The 21,724-nt window shown below is 50.9% G+C and overlaps 1 protein-coding gene across 1 annotated transcript; it reads right to left on the bottom strand.

Annotated features, from left to right (window-relative positions):
* Positions 1-1,787: 1,787 nt before the first annotated feature.
* On the bottom strand, positions 1,788-21,407 carry LOC107291964 (delta-like protein B). Its single transcript, XM_015821018.1, has 9 exons — positions 21,372-21,407; positions 19,777-20,022; positions 17,818-17,875; positions 17,187-17,444; positions 16,320-16,681; positions 7,488-7,704; positions 5,398-6,046; positions 4,163-4,274; positions 1,788-1,883 (listed from the first exon to the last, which is right to left on the bottom strand). Exons 1-9 carry the CDS (start codon positions 21,405-21,407, stop codon positions 1,788-1,790), a joined length of 2,034 nt encoding a protein of 677 aa, XP_015676504.1.
* Positions 21,408-21,724: the final 317 nt, after the last annotated feature.

Below are 21,724 nucleotides of genomic sequence, written 5' to 3' on the forward strand. Positions count from 1 at the left end.
TGTTGAAACAAAATCAGCACAATGGACAAGCAACTTACAAAGTGCGCGCAAGTTTTTATGTAAACGGCCACAGATTCTATTGGTTGCAGTTGTTGAAGTTTTATAGAAAAGCACTTAATGCAACGGGAAAACCGAAGCCCTTCATACTAATTCTTCAATTGGGGTTCAAATTCCCATCCTCCCCTCCGCACCCAGGGGACTCTAAGGCAGGGGTGGGAGGTTCCAGATCAGCAGAATCTGAGTTGTTTTTCTTTGATTTCTTTCCACAATTCCAGTTTTGATTCTGACCCTGAGATCATGCAACAGAAAACACGTGCAAACTAGGGATGCAAGTCTGCTAAGAATTAAGGACCTGGGTGCCTCTGAGCATATCCAGAGCTCAGGAACTTTTGATTCAGTACCAGAACCAATCACAAGCTCTTCCCGAAACGTGTTTACCCATTGCCAACGACAAACGCTTCCCTCTGCAAATTGTCCACTGCCAGCCCAAGACGGATCGGTCTTCTCTTGAAAAATTATATATATTTTAATGGATGAGAAGGACCGTCCCAGGCTAGATTGCAGAACAAACATTTGGTTGAGCCAAAATCTTCTGCAGGTCTAGAGCGGGTCAGTGTAGGCTGGCTTTGGGGGAAATACAGAGGTCATCAAGCCGGACAAGAAATGATGGTGGGGGGGTCTCTCCAGAGGAAACAGCCCTAGAATCTCGGTTGCTTCCTTGGTGCTGCCCTCGTGTGGCAAAAGGTGGCATAAGCAGGGAGAAGCCATTTTCAGGAGGGCATGGCTTGGTCAACGCACCATCAGCAAAAATATTTGTTTACTTTATTTATTAGACTTCTGTGTGCATACAGGTAGTCCTCGACTTACGACCAGAATTGAGCCCCAAATTTCTGTTGCAAAGCGAGACATTTGTTAAGTGAATTTTGCCCCATTTTATGACCTTTCTTGGCCACAGATGTTAAGGGAACCGCTGGACTTAAGTTAGTCACATGGTGGTTAAGGGAAATTGGCCTCCCCCTTGATTTTACTTGCTAGAAGGCCGTAAAAGGGGATCATGTGACTCCGGGATGCTGCGACCGTCATAAATACGAGTCGGTTGCCAAGCGTCTGAATTTGGATCACGTGACCCTGGGGACGTCGCAGCGGTCGTAACTGAAAAATGGTCCTAAATCCCTTTTTTCAGTGCCACTGTCACTTCAAATGGTCACTAAGCGAGGACTACCAGTAATTTCATTTCTAACACTGCATATTCCTGAGCTGGCCCTGCCGTTTCTTGGTCACCAAACCAAACGTTTCTGCGTCAATCAAATCAAATCAAAGGCAGAGCTGGAATCTAATGCTGTCCTTTACAGCTTTCTGTCCCAGGCAACATTTTTCTTTTTCTTTTTCTAGTGGGCCAGGAAAAATCCCACTGGACTGACACCAGAAAAAAGAAAAGAAAAAAGGATTAAGCATTTATGTAGGGAAAGGACCTGCCTTTTATCCCCATTCAGACAACCCTAGTGCAGTTTTATTTCTTTCCCATCTTCCTTTTTTCCCCAAATCAGCTTCTCTTTTTTTGCCCGAAAAAAAAAAAAAGACAAATTTCTTTGAAATCCGGCTCTCCCTTTGCATTTTTTTTCTTCCAGTCTCTTGGTCATTTCCGTTCCAGTCAGATCCAACAGTTCTGTCTCTTGTTCTCGATGCCAATAATAATAATAATAATAATAACAATAACAATAACAATAACTATAAAAATAGCAGCAAGAATAAATATTAAATATCTTCCTTTAAAAAAGGAGTCTTTCTTATAATACTCCAGTGATTTCAAAAATAATCATTAGCACATCGTTGACCGCTCCAGGAGTCCATACAGTGTGCGCAATCTGTAAACATTCCTTTAGCTGAAAAGAATTAAAATAAAATAGTGGACAGAGGCCAGATTCCGAGGCTCGGCAGGTGGATCTTCTTTAGACCTGGAAAAGAGCAGGAAAGAAATTAAAACATCCCACTATGGCAAAACATAGAAGAGCAGAGTTGGAAGGGACCTTGGAGGTCTTCTAGTCCAGCCCTCCTGCTCAAGCAGGAGGCCCTCTACCATTATGGACAAATGGCTGTCCAGTCTCTTCTTGAAAACCTCCAGTGATGGGAGTACCCACAACTTCTGGAGGCAAGTCGTTCCCCTGGTTCATTGTTCTCACTGTCAATGGGGATACAGAATACAGAATAATAGAATTGGAAGGGACCTTGGAGGTCTTCTAGTCCAGCCCCCTATTCAAGCAGGAGATCTTGTACCATTCTGGACAAATGACTGTCCAGTCTCTTCTTCTTAAAAAAAAAAGTCTCTTGTCATCTGGTGGGACTGGAGAAGTCACCCCTTGCTTCTCCAAATAAATGGGAGGGGGCTTCCTGTGCCTGCCACGTTCCTGCCTGCTTGTTCTGAGGGAGAGTGAAAATCTAGCTATGCAGAATGGAGCAGGAAAAGGGGGGCTAGAACTGAAGTCTTCAAACTAGGAATGTCCAGATTATCATTGCTGGGACGTCTTGGAGGAAATGGGACAGGGCAAAATTTATCAAAGGAGTGGGTTAAATCTATCAATTTAACAAAAAAAAAAAAAGCCCCACTCACTGTTGGTCAATGTCTAATTTAAGCAGGCCAAGATCAGGCCTAGCAATCGTTTGGACTCCACTATCACTTGTCTGCTTAATACGGGTCTCAAAGGCCGGGAGAAGAGACCGCCAACACGACAGGTAGCGCTCGAGTTACCACTGCTCTAAGGCAGGGGTAGTCAACCTTGGCTCTTTTATGACTCGTGGACTTCAACTCCCAGAATTCCTGAGCCAGCTTAGCTGGCTCAGGAATTCTGGGAGTTGAAGTCCACGAGTCATAAAAGAGCCAAGGTTGACTACTCCTGCTCTAAGGTATCCTGAAGGATGCGAGAACTACCTCCCAAATTTATGGCCAGGTAAATCCTGGCTTGCGAAGAGGGGTTGCTCGTCTTTCTACTGTGGTCCTGAGGGCAGCTGGAGCACCCTCTTCCACTTCTGGAGGGACTGACCCTTCGGTGGCCATCTCCTCGAGACCACCCCCAACTACGACCTTCCACGTCCAGCCTGCCTCTGAGAGACCCCAGCAAGGACCTCTTTGGATCATGCAACAGATGTTTCAGCCACGCTGGAGATGAGAACGTGGGACTTACCGTGGAAAATGTCCTCTCCTCGGTGGGTGGAGAGGGTTCTGGAGTAGGCCACTCTAGAACTTGTTCTGGCAGGCAAGAAAGCCACGGGGCAAACCAGCAACCGGGAGCCAAGCTCCCACCACTGCAAAATTCTGGTTTGCAATGAATGGCTTAAGCTTTCAAGTCCCAGAAGTTACGAGATGACCGGTCAGCCTAGCTCTTCCCAGTTTACAGCAGTGCAGTTGTGGTATAATTCTGCCTTTGCCCTGTCAGGCTGACCGGTTAAGGATGGCATTGGCTGACCGGTGGAGGCAGAGATTTTTGTTCTCCTCTCCTAACCTCACAAGGTAGTTGTAAAGTCTCCCCCCTTCTGTACTCTTTGGAGAACGGGACTGAGGTGATGAAGGAGATGATGGAGATGGAGGAGGAGGAGGAGAAGGTAGAGAACATAGATAGATGAAGGAGAAGGAGAAGAAGGAAGAAGAAGGAGGAGATAGATGGAGGAGGAGGAGGAAGGAGGGAGGGGAGGAGAGAGAAGAGGAAGAGGGAAAGGAGAAGGAAGAGGACATAGATAAAAGAGAAGATGGAGGAGAAGATAGATGGAGGAGGACGGAAGGAGAGGGAAGAGGAGGAGAAAAGGAGAAGGAAGAGGACATAGATAAAAGAGAAGTTGGAGAAGAAGGAGAAGATAGATGGAGGAGGAGGAGGAGGAGGAGGAGGAGAAAAAGAAAGAGAGAAGGAATTGACCTCAGGAATGGTATGAAAGAGCCCCTAAAGAAAACTTGGAGAAGAGATTTCCCCAAATTCAGAGCTTGAAGGAAGCTCAAAGCAGCCCCTCCTTGACTGTTTAATAGAAGAGGGGGCAGAGACTCCAAGGGACCGTCCGACTCCACTTATCATAATTCAAGTACACCCCCCCTGGAGGGTCTCCCTCTTTTTTCTAGCCTCCTTTGAAAGGCTGAGATCGCCCAGAGCCCCGGGGGGGGGCAGCATCGGCCCATTACCTCTGTGGCGTAAACGCAGGGCTCCACCTGGCCGGGGATGATGTAGATGGGGTGGTAAGCACCATCCTTCGGACACTCCGCAGCCACGGGCCAGCTGGGCTCCGACGGTTTACTACAGGGGAGAAAAGAGGCAGGTGGGTGGTGAGGACTCAGTGCTCTTTCCCCCAAATCGGGGTCACAAAGGCTAAATCTGGGCAGGGTCTCTGCAGGGGCGTCAAGAAGGTGGTCCCGGCCATGTGACGGAAACACCGCTCTGTTTTATGCGCAGTTTCTCTGAACTATGACAAGCTTTGCTCAACTCCGTAAGTAGGCTGTCATTAAACGTCCTTCCTGCAAATTAGACCTGATCCAGGATGGTTTTTCTCAAGCGTTGAGCCCAGAGGCAGGAACCCCCTGCAGGGCACCCCAGCCAAACTTTCCTGGAGGCCTCCTGTAAAGAGGAAGGCCGATGGTCTGTCTGTTTCACCACCCCCTGGCTAGAAAAGGCTACGCCTCCTTTTCAAATATCTTCGTCGGGCACGAAAGATCAGGTCCCCAGGTGAAGATCCAATAAAACTGAAGCATTGCTAAGAGATTATGCCCAGGAATCTGCTCAACTAGTGGTTGGCACCTGGTTAGTTAGATCAAGGTCAGTGGCAATCAGGAGAGGTTGGATTTAGTTCTCTAAGGGATTGTAGGCTGATGCCTCTCTTGACTCCACCTCCAGGTTCTGACATTCCAAGATGTGACTTCTGTGGTTGGTGTTAAGATTCTGAAGCGTAGGGAGGAGGAAGAGGAGGAGGAGGAGGAAGATTGAACATCTCACCCATGTTACTAGAAAGGACTATGCTGGGAAGAGGAACCAGTAGATCTGGAGGGCGCCAGGTTGGAGAAGGCCCTGCAAATACCTGCACTTGTTTGGCAGGCAACAAAGGAGCCAGTTCACCAACTCCCCCTCCCCACCTCATCCCCTCAACACCATACATTTTGACGCCATCATGGCTTGTAACAGATATCTACTCCGGCTCAGCACGCAAACATGAATTCTGAGCTTGAAGAGTTAAATCTGAATGGATTTTCTTTTTTTCAGATCAGGTTCACCTGATTCGAACACGGCACCTGGATTCTCCTCCAGAGTATGAGGCTGAAAATTATTTTCTGGTCACGTTCGAAACCTGGCTAACAGGGGATGGCCCTTATCCTGACCCCCAAGTTCCTAGCTAAACATGGCCGAACCAAGATCGGGTGCCACTTACTTGTCCAGTTTCTTGCAAATGGACTCGTAACTCTGATCCAGGAGCTTCCTCTTGCAGTTGAACCGGTCCCCGTGAAACCGGGCCTCCTTGTTGGATACTTTAAAGCAGCCGCGTGAAAGGAGGCAGTTGTCCCGGTCTCTGAAGTTGTTGACGGCCGCCAGGTCGTTGCACACGCGGCTTTTCAGAGGGTGAGGCCCGTTCCTCATGTGCCGAAGCACCACCAGGATGGCGCAGGCCGCCAGCAGCAAGGTCAGCAATCCCAGCGCAAAGGAGACGGCCAGAGCGGTGGGGAAGGGCCCCTCGGCCATCCACTGGCTGCTGACGGGCGTGGGCAGCTGGACGCGGAACTCGCAGCTGGAGCCCATGAAGCCTGCTGGACACTCACAGACGTGGCCAGAGAAGTGAGTGTAGCAGGTGCCGCTGTTCTGGCAGGGGCTGGAGATGCAGGCGTCCATGCGCACACTGCAGTCCTTCCCCCCGTAGCCCAGGGTGCAAGAGCAGGAGTAGGAGTTGGGGCCGTCGATGCAGGTGCCCCCGTTAGCGCAGGGGTTGCACGCACAATCGTCGATGTTCAGTTCGCAGCGGGAGCCAGCAAACCCCGGGCGGCACTTGCAGAGCGCACTCCGGCCAAGGTCCAGGCAGCGGGCACCTGAGATTGAAAGAAGGGAGAAGATTGCTAAGGTCCACCAACACACTTGTGGCTGTGGCTGATGTGCGACCGTCTCGGCCCTGGTCGCTGGGGGGGAGAGGCAATACGGAGTGTGTCACCACGTGGACCATCCACTCAGGACGCAACGCGGAAAGGATGGAAGGAGATTGTGCCTAGAGGTCCTCCACAAGGAAGAAGGTTTAACCTGTTCTCCAAAGCTCCTGAAGGCAGGGCAAGAAGCGACGGATGGAAACTAATCAAGGACAGAAGCAACCAGGAACTAACTAAGGAAAAATTTCCTGACAATGAGAACAATTTGCCTCCGGAAGTTTACCGTCACTGGAGGTTTTCAAGAAGAGATTGGATAGCCATTTGTCTGGAACGGTATAGAGTAAGGAGGTCCAATCTTGGGAACTTAAAGACTTGTGGACTTCAACTTCCAGAGTTTCCAGGTCGGACACTGGTGGTATAGGGTTTCTTGCTTGAGCAGGAGGTTGGAGTAGAAGACCTCCAGGGTCCCTTCCACCTCTTGATTCTGTTATCTACGTGGAGTCCTGAGCTCAAGGAGACCATTGCTGGTTCTGGCCTTGGATGAAGCTGCAGTTAATGGCTTAGACAGGGATCTGTCTACAACGGATCCAACAGTTAACGGACCCAAATGTAGGTTAGTCTGTTGTGTTGCCCGGAGCTACCTACGGTTGTGAAAGTTAAGACCTTAAAAAAAAGCAAAACAGGAAGAAAATGGATTTGTTTGTGCTGTGGTGCTGGAGGAGCCTCCTGTATAATCCCTTGGGCAGCAAAGGGGACTAACAAGCAGGTCCTGGAGTGCATCACACCAGAAACGTCACCGGAAGGCAAAATCATGAAACTGCGTCTCACTTACTTTGACCATGTCATGTGGGACAATTCACTGGAGGAAGTAAAGATGTTGGGAAAAGTTCATGGTAAAAGGAAACCAGACCACCAAAGGACATGGCGGCTGGACACTATGAAAGCCGACATCAACCAGAGCATAGACAAACTCAAAGATGCCATGCAAGATCAGAAGATGTGACCTGGCCCATAGAATTGTCACAACTGGGACTCAACTGAATGGATAACAATCACCATCAGGATGGTATGGGAAGCAGAGAAGGTGGGAGGACCCTGTACTTTTGCTGCAGGTACAGGACAGTTGGACATCACGGTGGAGAACCTGGTGGCTTCTGGAAGGAACGGTTGCTGGAGATGCCCTTGAGGTGGACATCCATAATTTGAGGCAACGAGAAGAAAACAAAGGTGAGCTTTCTACAGAGGACCTCTCCTTAGAAGATTGGGCAGATGTGTGAAGCCCTCCCTGAAATAGGAACCGTTCCTCCTTGTTCCCAAGGAGATCCATCACTGGGACACGCCAAGATCAACCTAGGACAGTCTCCTTCGCAGAAGGCAAAGCCACACTTACCATTCAAACAGGGGTTGTTGCTGCACCGGTCTATCTTTTTCTCACAGTTGGAGCCGTGGTAGTTCAGTGGGCAGCGACACGTGTAGCCCCCCGAGTGTTTCTCCATGCAGGTCCCTCCGTTGAAGCACGGCCCGTCGGCACAAGTCATGGCACTGATTTCACAGGTCTTGCCGTAGAAGCCTTGCGGGCAGGTGCACTTGTAGTCGTTCTCCAGATCCTGCAGAGGACGAGGAAGAGGAGACCCACCCGTTAGGGCTTTCTGCCCAAGCTGGAAGGGTGGGAGGGGGCACGAGGGGGGGGGCTGGCTCCCGGAGAAACCAAATGAAGTCGCTCTTGATTACAGTCCTAGATCATCCTGGAGAATAGCCAGTGAAGAGTGAAATCGCTGCGCGCTCTCTCCTGCCCCCACCACCAACACCCCCACTCTGGGGGCACAGGAAGGCGGGAGAAAAAGTAATGTTTGGAAGCTTGACCAAGAGAGATCCAATCTAAAGCTCAGGATGAATTTCCTGACCACGAGAACAATTAATCAGTGGAACATCTGGCCTCTTGAAATTGTGGGTTCTCCAACACTGGAGGTTTTCAAGGAGATATTGGACAGCAATTTGTTCAGGACGGTATAGGGTCTTCTGCTTGAGCAGGGGGTTGGACTAGAAGACCTCCAAGGTCCCTTTCAACCCGATGGTTCTATGTTCTTACTCCCACTCCTCTTAGTTTGAATGTCCCTGAGGCAGCAAAAGATGAAAAGGAGGATACACAGAGAGCAAAATATGTGTGTCAAAGCAATCTCTGGATCCAGCCCACTTTCCCCACCTCAAAACTCTACTCCAGCACTGTCAGATAAACATAAATGTAGCACTGATAATGTCACCTAGTCGGGTCATGAAATGTCTACAAGAAAGCAACCAAGCTCAGAGATCACCAGGGACCCCGCAGCCCTCCTCTTCCTCCATCACTCCACAACCCCCCTCCCCCCTTCTACTGCTGATGGTGTTATCTAGTATTCCTGCTTGCATTTTGCTGACTCAGCACATAGCAGCCTGCTTTCTCTCACATCAACTCCTGACCCAATTCTATTGCTGAATAAATAAAACGGTGACCTAATTCTATTTCCAAGGGATTCTAAAACAATTTAATAAATTTAAATAAACTAAGGATTCTGAAAGAATTTATCTAGTTGGGTGATGAAACGTCTGCAAGAAAACCACCAAGTTCAAACATCACCAAGGACTCCGCACTCCTCCTCTTCCTCTCCCAAACCCCACTCCCTTCTAGCACTGATGATATTACCTAGTTGGGTGATGAAACGTCTGCAAGAAAACCACCCTGCTCAGAGAGCACCCAGGACCCTTCATTTCAACCGTGAGCTACAAATATTGTATTGGTATCACCTCTACTCTGTTTAAGGGTTCCTTCTGCTCCCCCAAATTCAGAGCCTGGCTGGGAAGTTGCAAAATTTCCCCCCTCCCAAGGGTGGCATGAAGGGGATGGCCAAGCACGTCACACACGTGTTCCCAGAGAGACGGGCACGAATCGGTGAGCATCCACACATCTTCTGCAAACCTTACCCCTCCGAAACCAAGAAAAGTGAACATCCCACAGGCTTATCAGGGAGGGTGGGGCAAAGTTGGGGTCCCCCTCTTCCCAATTAAACACCCCCTGACCCCCAGATTGAATGAGGCGTGGAGGGGCTATTCCCTCAACTTGTGCTTCAGTCTGAAATACATCCTTTTCTTTGAGCATCTCTTACAGGTTGTCTTGGGTGGGGGAGAAGCTGCTCCCCATTTTTTATCTCCTCCCTCCCCCCCTCCCCTTCCTTCCAAGCAGGGCTTTCAGTCCACGGCAGAAGGAACTATAGGTAGAGATCCACTTGGAATAAAGGATCCAAATCCCACAGGATCAGTCTGCCCAGAACTTAGAAAGCTGCTAAGAAAAACCGGGAATTGTGCCGGGACACCGGTCAGCATTGCCTGCTTTCTGGCACGTCCCAGATCCCATGTGCGTCCCCGGACAAAGAGCCGGTTCTTGCAACATCTGAGCAACGCACCAAAGGGGCCCCGGCTGCCACTGAGAGTGAGAACAATTAACCAGTGGAACGGCTTGCCTCCAGAAGTTGTGGGTGCTCCATCACTGGAGGCTTTTAAGAAGAGACTGGACAGTCGCTTGTCTGGAATGATGTAGGGCAGGGGTGTCCAAGCTTGGCAACTTTTAAGACCTGTGGACTTCAACTCCCAGAATTCCCTAGCCAGCCTTGGACTAGAGCAGAAATCTCCAACTTTGGCAACTTGGGACTTCAACTGCAAGGAATGTAAATCCTCCGCCATGCCATTCAGTCGGAACTGAAGAAGCTCCTTGGATGAGAAGCGAAACGTCGTCAAAGAAAAACAAGACCGTCCAGTTGCCTCTTGGGACAACAGCTGGGTCTTCACTGGGATTTCAGCTGGACCCTGCCTTTTGCAACCTGCCAGGTGGACCGAGCATTTTTGCAAACTTGTATATGCAGTCCTTGACTTACGACAGCTCGTTTAGTGACCAAAGTTACAACAGCACTGGAAAGTGCCTTATGACTGTTTCACACTTACGACCGTGGCAGCATCCCCGTGGTCGTGTGATCAAAATTCAGACGCTTGGCAACTGACTCCTATTTATGACGGTCGCAGGGTCCCGGCGTTACTGTGATCCTCTTTTGCGACCTTCTGACAAGCCAAGTCAATGGGCGGGGGGGGGAGTCAGATTCACTTAACTGTGTTAGTAACTTGACAACTTCAGCGATTCACTTAGCCTTGGTGAGAAAGTTTGTAAAATGGGGCAAAATTCACTTAACTGTCTTGCTTAGCAGCCAAAAGTTTGGTCTCCACTGTAGACATAAACCGAGGACCACCTGTACAATATTCCTTTCCTTCCTCCCGTCTCCTGTTCTTTCGTTTGGTTCCCGAAATGCTGGGAATTGATTGTTCAGTTGAAAGATGCTGCTGGTTCAAGGGGAATCTTTCAATTTCGCTCCAGCTGCTCAGACTGTCCCTCCATCTGCCTTCTTCCCAACCTCAGTGCAGCATCAGGAGGGGGCAATCCCCCACATCTGGCCCATGGCACTGCTGTGGTGGGGCACACCAGCTGTTCCTGTTCCTCCTGCCCCTCCACACATTTTTTTTTTATCTGCAAACCTTTCTGGGGGGCGGTGGGGGGAGGTTCCCTCCACCTGTACCCCAAGTCCTCCCCTGGCCTTTCCCCATAGAGCCCTTCCAGATGTGCTTAAAAGCCCTTCCACATTACTTAAAAGTTGACACTGGTGGTATATAACCTCCTGCTGGAGCAGGGGGCTGGACTAGAAGACCTCTGAGGTCCTCTCCAACTCTTGTTATTCTGTTATTTTCTGCTAAAGGCGCACCAGGGGAGGGGAAGGGAAGGAAGGGGGGCTCTGCCTTTCCAGCACCCCATGTCATGATAAAAATAGAGATTTACTGTATATCTTTGTGACCCCGCCCCCACTGTACAGGTAGTCCTCAACTTACAAGAGAAACAAATCACTGGCAAGCTTCAATGTTATCCTGGTTTTTTCCCTGAATACCGACAAAAGTGTGAATGCTGGCAACGTCGGAGGGGGTCCTAGTGCACTAATTTTAAGTCTGCGAATCGTTGGCTGAGCATAAACACTGTCAACGTCACAGGGTCCCACTCCACTAAGGGAAAACGCTGGAAGACTGTTCGTTTCAGTTTGGGGGGGGGAGCCCGATTCACTCAACAACCATGTTATTATCTGAACAACTGCAGGGATTCGCTTAACAAGGGTGGTGAGAAAGGTTTCTTTTTTCCCTTTGAAAATGTTTTGCTTCTCATCCAAGAGGCTTCTTCAGTTCTGACTGAACGGTGGGGAATGGAAGGATTTATATTCTTTGCAGTCATCTGGCCGTTAGTACCCTTTCCGAGAGCCGTGATAGGCGACTTGGATATAAAGTCCCCCCATCTGAAACTTGAAAAGGTTGAGAAATGCTGGCATGGACTAAGTGGGATGCTTTTCAGGGGTGGACGGTCCAAAATGACCTCCAGAGGTTGTGGATGCTCCATCACTGGAGGTTTTTAAGGAGAGATTGGACAACCGTTTGCCTGAAATGGTGCAGGAAGATAAAGGTATCCAACTTGGGAACTTTAAGACTTGTGGACTTCAACTCCCAGAATTCCTGAGCCAGCCTGGCTCAGCTTGGAAACCTCTCCCTTTCCCCTCAGCATGGCTGGCTCAGGAATTCTGGGAGTTGAAGTCCACCAGTCATAAAAGAGCCAAGGTTGCCTACCTCTGGCCTAGGCCTAGGCCGCTTTATGACTGGTGGACTTCAACTCCCAGAATTCCTGAGCCAGCTTGGGGGAACTATGGCCCCCTCATGACTCCTGGACTTCAACTCCCAGAATTCCTGAGCCAGCATGGGGGAACTATGGCCCCCTTATGACTCGTGGACTTCAACTCCCAGAATTCCTGAGCCAGCACGGCTCAGCTTGGAAACCTCTCCCTTTCCCCTCAGCATGGCTGGCTCAGGAATTCTGGGAGTTGAAGTCCACCAGTCATAAAAGAGCCAAGGTTGCCTACCTCTGGCCTAGGCCTAGGCCGCTTTATGACTGGTGGACTTCAACTCCCAGAATTCCTGAGCCAGCCATGCTGAGGGGAAAGGGAGAGNTTTGTTTAGTGACCGTTCGAAGTTACAATAGGACCAAAAAAGGGACTTATGGCTGTTTTCACACTTACGACCGTTGCAGCCTCCCCCAGGATCACGTGATTAAAATTCAGACGCTTAGCAACCGACTCGTATTTGTGACAGTTGCAGTGTCCCAGGGTGAGGTGATTCCCTTTTGCGACCTTCTGACAAGCAAAGTCAAGGGGGGGGGAGCCCGATTCACTCAACAACCATGTTATTATCCGAACAACTGCAGGGATTCGCTTAACAAGGGTGGTGAGAAAGGTTTCTTTTTTCCCTTTGAAAATGTTTTGCTTCTCATCCAAGAGGCTTCTTCAGTTCTGACTGAATGGTGGGGAATGGAAGGATTTATATTCTTTGCAGTCATCTGGCCGTTAGTACCCTTTCCGAGAGCCGTGATAGGCGACTTGGATATAAAGTCCCCCCATCTGAAACTTGAAAAGGTTGAGAAATGCTGGCGTGGACTAAGTGGGGTGCTTTTCAGGGCTGGACGGTCCAAAATGACCTCCAGAGGTTGTGGATGCTCCATCACTGGAGGTTTTTAAGGAGAGATTGGACAACCGTTTGCCTGAAATGGTGCAGGAAGATAAAGGTATCCAACTTGGGAACTTGAAGACTTGTTTTAAATTGGCTGTAAGCCGCCCTGAGTCCACTAGGAGAAGGGCGGGATATAAATGTGATTAATAAATAAATAATAAAAATAAATAAACTCCCAAAATTCCCCAGGCAGCCTTGGACTAGAGCAAAGGCCTCCAACCTTGGCAATTTTAAGACTTGTGGACTTTAACTATAGCTTTGCTGGCTGGGGAATTCTGGGATTTGAAGTTCCAAGGTTGGACACCCCTGGTTTAGGATCTCCTGCTTGAGCAGAGGGTTGGACTAGAAGACCTTCAAGGTCCCTTCCAACTCGGTTATTCTGTTAAATCTGCTAAAAAGCAGAAGGTAGCAAGGAAAGCCAGAATCATGCTTCAAACCCCAACCCATAGATGGCACTAGGGTGAAATATTCTGAACGGACCCAAAGTCAGATGCAAAGCCCCCACCCCACCCCCGAGAAGCTTGGAATTCTCCATTTTACGCCAAACACATCCAACCTTGCCTTTCCCCATCAGCTAAAGAAGGGTGTTTTTCTACAAAAGGTCTGCTGGATCTGCTCGTTCAGTCTCTGCGGGCCTTGAACGCAGCACCTGCTTTCCTGGGGACCAGGATCCCCTGCCCTGCGTGGAGCTCCAGGGTCAAAAGATCCCAGCAAATGAAGGAAATCTGCCTTTTAGGGGGTGGGGAAGAGGGTGGGGCGCTCCTAAGCCAACTTCAGCCCTGTTGAATGCTTTTCACGGCTAGCTCAGCCAGGGGACTAGGCTGAGTTTCATCCCTGGAAGCTTTCAAGAAGAGACTGGACTGCCATCCTGTCAGAAATGGTGTAGGGCCTCCTGCTTGAGTGGGAGGGTTGGACTAGACGACCTCCCAGGTCCCTTCCAACTCTGATTCTGTTAAACCTAGATTTGTCACAGTTCACCGGTGTTTCTGGACCTCAGTGGCTTTTAAGCTGGGTGGACCTCAACTGCCAGAGATGCCCAGCCAGCATGTTTTAAGATGGGTGGACGTCCAACTCCCAGAATTCCCCAGAGTTTCTCAACCGTGGCAACTTTAAGAGAGGTGGACTTCAATTCCCAGAATTCCCCAGACAGAGCAGGGTTTCATAGTCCGGGGCAAATTAGGGGCCCACTTAGAGGTTCTCTTCTTATCCTTACTTAGCTTTTCTTCGCTTTCACCCAAGAAGCCCCTCGCATAATAGGGGCCCTTTGCTTCCAAGGGAGCCCCCTCCCCTCTATGCCTGCTTCCTGCAGGAGGAGGGGCTTTGAGCTGCTCCCTTTAAATAGGACGCAAATTCTTCCCTGGAGGCGACAGGAAAGATCTCCATAAGCTAAGCAAACGGGGCGAATCTCACAGAACGGAGCTGGAAAATCCCAGGGGACCTGCTTCGCTCAGGATGGGGACCCCAAATAAATACACAGGTATAGACTGGGGGGGGGGGAGAACAGGACTCGTTTAAAGGACCTGGAATAGCTGAGCGAGATCCAGCACCGTGACGCAGCGGCGGAAAAGGCGAATGCGATCGTCAGCCGCATCAAGGCAAGCCCCGTTTCTAAATCAGGGGGTCCTTTAACTTGGCGGGCTGGTCTTGATGCCACCGGTTCAACGCCCACTTTTCTACGCGGTGCCAGTTAAGAGGAAGGGCACGAGGATGAGCTGGAATTAAGCCTTGTGAAGGAGGGGAGAACCGCACCGGGGGGGGGGAAACAGCACTGAGCAGCAACACTCAGCTAGTGACTTTGGGCCAGTCATTCTCTCTCAGCCAAGCCCCCCTCACAGGGTTGTTGTTGAGGGCAGAATAGGAGGAGGATTAGGTACAAATAAGGCTAGGTTCAAATTATTGATAAATAATAAAGGTGGGATAAAAATTGAAATAAAGAAACCACAGGACTTTTTGCTAGCCATCCTTGATTACCTGCAGACTACCAGTCACTGGAGCAAAAAAGGATCAGGAGGAAAAAGAAAAGAAAAGAAAAAAAGAAAGGGAGGGAGGGAGGGAGGGGGGGAGAGAGAGAGAGAGGGAGAGAGAGAGAGAGAGAGAGAGAGAGAAAAAGAAAGAAAGAAAGAAAGAAAGAAAGAAAGAAAAAGAAAGAAAGAAAGAAAGAAAGAAAGAAAGAAAGAAAGAAAGAAAGAAAGAAAGAAAGAAAGAAAGAAAGAAAGCTTGAATGCAGGTGGGAACACTCCACTTCAGAAGTCTGAGGGTGGCTGTAACCGGAACAGGAACCCCCCTCCCCAAACCTTCCTCCCTTAAGCCAAGTTTCTATTTTGTCCACTACCGGACCTTCTTCTGGGACATTTCGTGTTTTTTTTCCATATCAACTACCGCTCTGGTGCATTACTTAGTGGTCTCCCATCTCTTCATTCCCCCTTCTGGCCTTAAGAACAGGCGGAGGAACCCACCAACAACGCAAATCAGCAGAAAAGAGGCAGGGTCATTCGGGCAAGGGACAAGGTGGGGCAGAGGTACCCAAGCAAGCTGCACCCGCGGTGCACGGACACAAGCACTCCAGCAGCGAGTGCAAATTCTTTTCCAGATGTTGGGGTCATTCTCATGTCAGGGTGTGGAGCTCAGCTGCCCGGGTGCCGTGGGGCGGGATACTGCGCAGAGACGTTCTGGAAAGCAGCCAGGGACCTACCTGAAGTTTCCACCGGGCAGAAGTTCCCCAAATAAAACAAATATGGGGCTTCTCCAGAAGGTGAGGCCCCACCTCTCTGGCTGGGGGTCAGGCCACCTTGCCATCCCTCAAAATGTCCTCCCTCTCCTCCCCATCCTTCTTGCCCCCGACCCTTGGGAAAACCTGGGGTCCTGTGGCGGGATTTGGGTGCCACAGGAAAAGCTTGTGCTTCTGACCCCCCTAATTTCCTGCTTGGTTTCCAAGTGAGGAATTCTGGGAGGCACAGCAGCCCCCCAACCCTTGCAAGCTCCAAGCCGTGTTCCTTCTGGACCCCGAGGAGAGACTCGCTTCCCACTGGCTGCCCTCTCTCCAGTCCGTGGGGCAGGGACAATCGTGGGATCTGAAACCCCACCTCCTTCTTTCCTGGCACCCCCTTCAAAATGCTGAGAAGAGAGACGCGGGGGGGGGGGGTGTTTCAGCCCTGACTCTAAGCCAGCGTTTCTCGACTTCGGCAGCCTGAAGAGGTGGTAGACTTCAACTCCCAGAATTCCCCAGCCAGCAGGCATGAATTCTGTAAATCTATTTATTTTATTAAATATACCCATCACCCATCCTGCCAAGAGGCAACTCTTAGAGTGGAAGTGGGGAATTCTGGGAGTTGAAGTCCTCCCATCTTAGCTGGCTGGAGAATTCTGGGAAGTCCACACCTCTTCAACTCCCCGAGGTTGAGAAACATCACTCAGCCAATGTCCGGCGGTCACCACGCAGGCCTCTGAGCCTCCCCGTCCTCCGGAGACCCCTCTCAAGGGTCAGGATAGCCAGGGGCCAATTGGGGGCCCTGCCCAGACCTCCATCCCCCTGCTTTGAGGCTTGCACAGGGGGTGGGTGGGTGGGTGGGAAGGAGGGTCAGAGGGCAGAGGGGGTCAGGGCAATACTGACGCTGCAGCTGCCTCCATTCCTGCAGGGGCTGCTGTCGCATTCGTTGACCTCCACCTCGCAGCTGGTGCCCACAAAGCCCGGCGGGCAGGAGCAGGTGTAGCTCCCTTGGCCCGTGTTGGTGCAGGTGGCCCCGTTCTGGCACGGGTGGTGGTTGGTGCAGTAGTTGAGGTCCTGGTTGCAGAAGAGACCCCCCCAGCCCTCCTGGCAGTTGCACTGCCAGGGCTGCAGGCAGGTGCCATGCAGGCAGCCGGGGTAGCGGACGCATTCGTCGCAGGAGGGGCCCTGCCAGCCGATGCGGCACTTGCACTCGCCGGGCGTCTCACAGTAGCCGTGGGTGCGGCTGCACTCGGCCAGGCAGATGGCTGCAAGGGAGGGAGGAAAGAAGGAAGTGAGCGGGGGGGACATTAGAGGGGGGCAGAGAGAGAGAGAGTGAGAGAGGCCAGTGTTGCTTTTCCTGCTGGGGAGGCAGCCATTGTGCCAATCTTGGGCACTGCTACCCAGCTCCAACAACATTTGGAGACTGCAATCCAGGGTTTGCTTGTGTTTCCTGCCAAACACAGGGAGAAGGGAACGGTCCTATTTTGGGGGGACCCTGTCTTCAAGGGGTCTTTTCTGGGCTAAAATCTGGCGTGTCTTCAGGCAGCGATGGCCAAAACGTGGCAAATTTAAAGACCTGCTGGCTGAGGAATTCTGGGAGTTGAAGTCCACAAGTCTTAAACTTGCCAAGTGCGGAGACCCCTGGTCTAAGGACTCTATTGGGCCTGGGGGCTTTAACTCAGGGTCCAAACTGGGGGCAGGCCAGGAAGCTGAAGCCCCTGGACCAGTGGGCTGCCCCTTCCTCGCAGGCGCCCCCTCCCAGCTACTCACGTTCTGAGCAATAGTCGCCCTGCCATCCCGCCAGGCAGATGCGTCGGCCCAGCTCGTCACAGGCGTAGTGGCCGAACGGGTCGTCCCGGGGCCGACAGTAATCAGAGCAGCTCTCCCCGTAGTAGTGCTCGTCGCAGGTGACGTGGTAGGAGTAGCGCAGCTCGCTCTGATCCCCCAGCTGCACGTCTTGAGACCACTCCTCACTCACCGCCAGGCGCCGTCGAGTCGCCAACCGGCTGATCAGCCTCTGCGCATCTTCTGGGCAAAGAAAGACAGGAGGGTCCGCAGACCCTTAGAAAGGCAGCTAGAGACCCCACTGGAAAGTAGCTAACAGCCTCTAAACCAGGGGTCTTCAAACTTGGCCCTTTGATGACCCCTGCTCTAAACTAATGTTTCCCAACCACTGCAACTTTAAGATCCGTGGACTACAACTCCTACAGTTCCCCAGCCACCTTTGGAAATGTTCATTTCAAAAACTTGCTAGGAACAGAAAAAGCTGTTTTTATACCCACAATTTAGTTCCCCTTCCAACAACCTTTTTTGCAACTCGCCTTGGCGGCAGTCACGCCCGTTTGATCACAAAGACTGAGTGTGAAAGACCCACAAAGGGGAGGGGGCGGGTCCGGCTTACCTGTGGATGGCTCTCCTGATTCAGCCCTCCAGGATTCAATAATAAGGGAAAAAGTGCCCTGAAAAGAAGGAAAGAAAAGAAAAGAAAAATTAGAAAATCCTGAAAGGAGGAAAGAGACGAGTCACAACAATTCAGACGTGTTGACAAGGGTTCTGCAATGACGAGTCAAAATGCTGCCTTTTAACAGAATAACAGCGTCAGGAGGGACCATGGAGGTCTTCTAGTCCAACCCCCTGCTCAAGCAGGAGACCCTCTCCATTTCAGACAAAGGGCTGTCCAATCTCTTCTTAAAGCCTCCGATGAGGGAGCATCCACAGCTTCTTGTGGCAAGCTGTTCCACTAGTTAATTGTCCTCACTGTCAGGAAGTTCCTCCTTAGTTCCAGGTTGTTTCTTTCCTTGATGAGTTTCCATCTGTTGCTTCTTGTCCTGCCTTCTTCAGGGGCTTTGGAGAAGAGGTCGACCCCCCCCTCTTCTCTATGACAGCCCCTCAAAAATTGAAGTCCACAAGTCTTAAGGTTGCCAAAGGTGGACAACTGGGAAGTAACCACACAAAGTTGCACTCTACACAAGATTGAGTGGAGACATGTACTTTGTGGCATGTCCCACTAGGGGGCAGCACCTCACCACCTTCACCGAAAGGTAAACCGAGTCAGACCGAGTAACTATCAAGATGGGGGGACCACTAAAAGACACATCCCAGTCAAGACTTAATGGAAGTTTTTCTCAACAAGCCATTAAGATTAAGATTTGCCACTCAAGACACGGCAAGCCACTCTTGGCCACTCTTGGCACACGGCAAAGAAAACTCAGTGTCCAAGTCCCCCAAAGTTGCCAGAAGCCTGGAAGGAGAGGGTGTCAATGGCTAGCTGGGAAACGGAGGATTTGCACAAATCCAGTGTTAGACAAGTGAAAACCGCCACACTGTGAAGACCCCCCTCTAAACAAAGGAATCAGCAGCTTCCAAGAGTGCACAGAACCACACACACACACACACACACACTCATTCCACAGCAAAACCAACCTTGGCACTTTCGATGCCTAAATATTCTCTTGTCAATTTCCTCTCTCCCCCCACCCCGAACCTTCTTTTCCAGCGGCTGAAAGGTGAGGTCAAAAAAGGAAGCAGAGGAGTTTATTTATTTATACTCTGGCCTTTGTTATTTTTTACAAAATAACTCAAGGTGGCAAACAGCTCTTAACTTCCTCCTCCTCCTCCTCTTCCCACAACAACAACCCTGCCAGGTGATCGGGGTGAGAGGGAGGGATTGGCCCAAAGTCACCCAGCTTTCTTGCCTAAGGCGGGACTAGAACTCCCAGTCTCCTGGTGATGGGTGCGAAGTCACCCAGCTGGCTTTCATGTCTAAGGCGGGACTAGAACTCCCAGCCTCCTGGTGATTGGCCCTAAGTCACCCAGCCGGCTTTTTTATCTAAGGCTTCAGGGCAGAACAGGGAAGTTGAAATGTTAGCCCATCCCAAATGAGCATTTGGAAAACACCCCCCCCCAAATTATGCTATGAGGTACGGGCAGGGCCTATGACCCCCCAAGCTTTGGAAGAAGACAATTAAGAAATATGCTGACTTTTCCAAACAGTGGGAAGACCCACCTCCCATCTCGCCTTCCCTTCTTCCAACTTTTGCCTTGCACATAGAAGTACGCACGATCCACACAATCCAAGCCAGGAAAACACCCCAAACCGGAGGACAATCACCCGCACATGAGAAGCGATAGGAACCACACGGAAGCAAGGAAACGGGAGCAGGAAAGAAGGACAGATTGGGGGGGGCAACACAGTCCCAGATCCAGAGTCCTTGGATACGTGACGAGCAGCACATAAATTTCATAATAAATAAATAAATAAATGAAACACCCTGGGGTTCCACACTTGCTGCAGGAGACACAAAAGAAGACAAGCCCGAATCTGGGGGGGGGGGGAGAGACGGCGGAAGGGGTCTCTCACCGGCCACTTGAAGTGGAAAGGGACACGGATGAGTCCGCTGGCAGCCACGGCATGACGGTCCGCAGGGACGATGTTGCTCAGGGCTGCCCCAAAGGTGCAGGGGGGCTCCGGGGAGACCACGGCCTGGGCGTGTTTGAGGCAGACCCGGAAGAAGAGGTGGCAGGGCTGAGCCCCCCGGCAGAATTTCTGGGGGTTGCTGGTGGTGAAGGAATGCACCTGGAGTTCAAAGACCCCCGCCGGTTCAGCCTGTTTGGGGAGAAAAGGAAATGGAAGCATTTTAGCTACGCCTGGTTATCCTTCCTCCATCGGTCATCCTTCTCTCCGTCCACGGGGCAACCCAACAGAGGGCAAAGGCATGCCCCTGTGGGAAGACCAGTGGGGGGATTCAGCCAGTTCGCACCACTTCGGCAGAACCGGTAGCTAATTTTTTTGTTGGCCAGGCCCAGAATGGACCTCCGGAAACGGCATCCACATGTTCACATATTTGAATCCCTCCACTGGGGCAGACGCTAAACCATCAAACTTTCTTTGCAGCCACCAAACCAGCATTCCCAGCTCTCACCACATTAAAGAGCCCAAACCTACAATCCAGGTTTAAAGAGTCCAGTTTAACTGGACACCAGCTAGGCAGAAAGTAAGTAAGTAATTAGGAAACTAAGTAAGTAAGTAAATAAATAGCTCAACAAACAAATGGTAGAGTGTTCTTGTTCAGGGGGCTGCAGTTCCTCACCGCCCCAAGCGGGCCCCAGAAATTCTGCAGCAAAATGAGCTGTTTTAAATCAAACATTTCAGCCAGAAGCAAAAAAGGAAGAACTTTGGTTCCAGCAACAGTCTTTGGGTTGAGTTGGGGCAGCTATAGGAACAGAAATCGAATAACTAAATAAAAATAAAAATAACCAGGATTAATCCAACTCTACAATCAGGCTTCCCGGAGTCTCCTCTGATTTTTAGAACATAAAATGTAGTATCCCAGGGATGCAGGGGACCTCAGAGGTATTCTAGACCAACCCTCTGACCAAGCTGGGACTCTTCATCCCATCCTGGTCAAATGGCTGTCTAATCCTTAATCTTTTTGGTAGATTTCTCCAGCAGATTTTCTGTTTGATTGACAGGTTGCAGAGTTTGCAGGAGGAAGGGAAGGAGACTGGCTGTTTGCAAGGGCTGGGGGGGGGGAATAAGGGCCACAATTCTGTGCTGGGGGAGCATGATGAGGACCCTCACCCCCCTCCAAACAGGCCCCTTTCCGGGTTGCTCTGCCTTGCTGGCTTTAACTTTGAGCCGGGTGATGCCAACGGAAGGAAACGAAGCCTGAGCTGGAAACTGCCCAAAATTTTCCAAGCTTTGACAAAAAGTGTGAAGTTTAGCTTATCAAAAGGGGGGGGGGGAGGCCAGGCCACCTGCGGCAGCAAGGTTAAAAAAAGAGAACAGCTGCAAATGCCCAGGTGCCAGCGGAGGCCAGGACCCCCAGCTACTCAATGCAGGAGAGGAGGGCTCCCTCCGTGGGGGGTGCTGGAGAAAACAGCAAAAGGGGGTGCCGGCCCTGCAAGGTAGGCTGGGTCAGGACACCCACCCTGCGGGGGTTGCAGGCCTGGTACTTTATATCCCTGCAGGATGCATTCAATCGCTCTCATAGCTTCCCTCCCTCCCTCCCAAGACTTTGTAGTGTTTCCTCCAAGTCTTTTTTCCCCTGTAAATCACTCGTTCTTTTCTTCCTTTCCTTCCTTCCTTCCTTCCTCTCGCTTTCTCTCCCCCCCCCCTTTCTTTTTCTTTCTTCCTCTTTCACACCTTCTCAGGATCCGCTCTAATATCCCCGGCAGCAGCGCCTGGAGACTTCCAACCGACAGTCCCGGCAGGGCGACCCCCCCTGGCACCCGAGACCCCCCCCCCCCGCCCAAGAAGCAGCAGCTCCAAAGATGCCCCCCTCCCTCCCTCCCTCCCTCGCTCCTTC

This window comes from Protobothrops mucrosquamatus, unplaced genomic scaffold (assembly GCF_001527695.2).
Source record: "Protobothrops mucrosquamatus isolate PMUCROS unplaced genomic scaffold, P.Mucros_1.0 scaffold1232, whole genome shotgun sequence".
NCBI lineage: Eukaryota > Metazoa > Chordata > Lepidosauria > Squamata > Viperidae > Protobothrops > Protobothrops mucrosquamatus.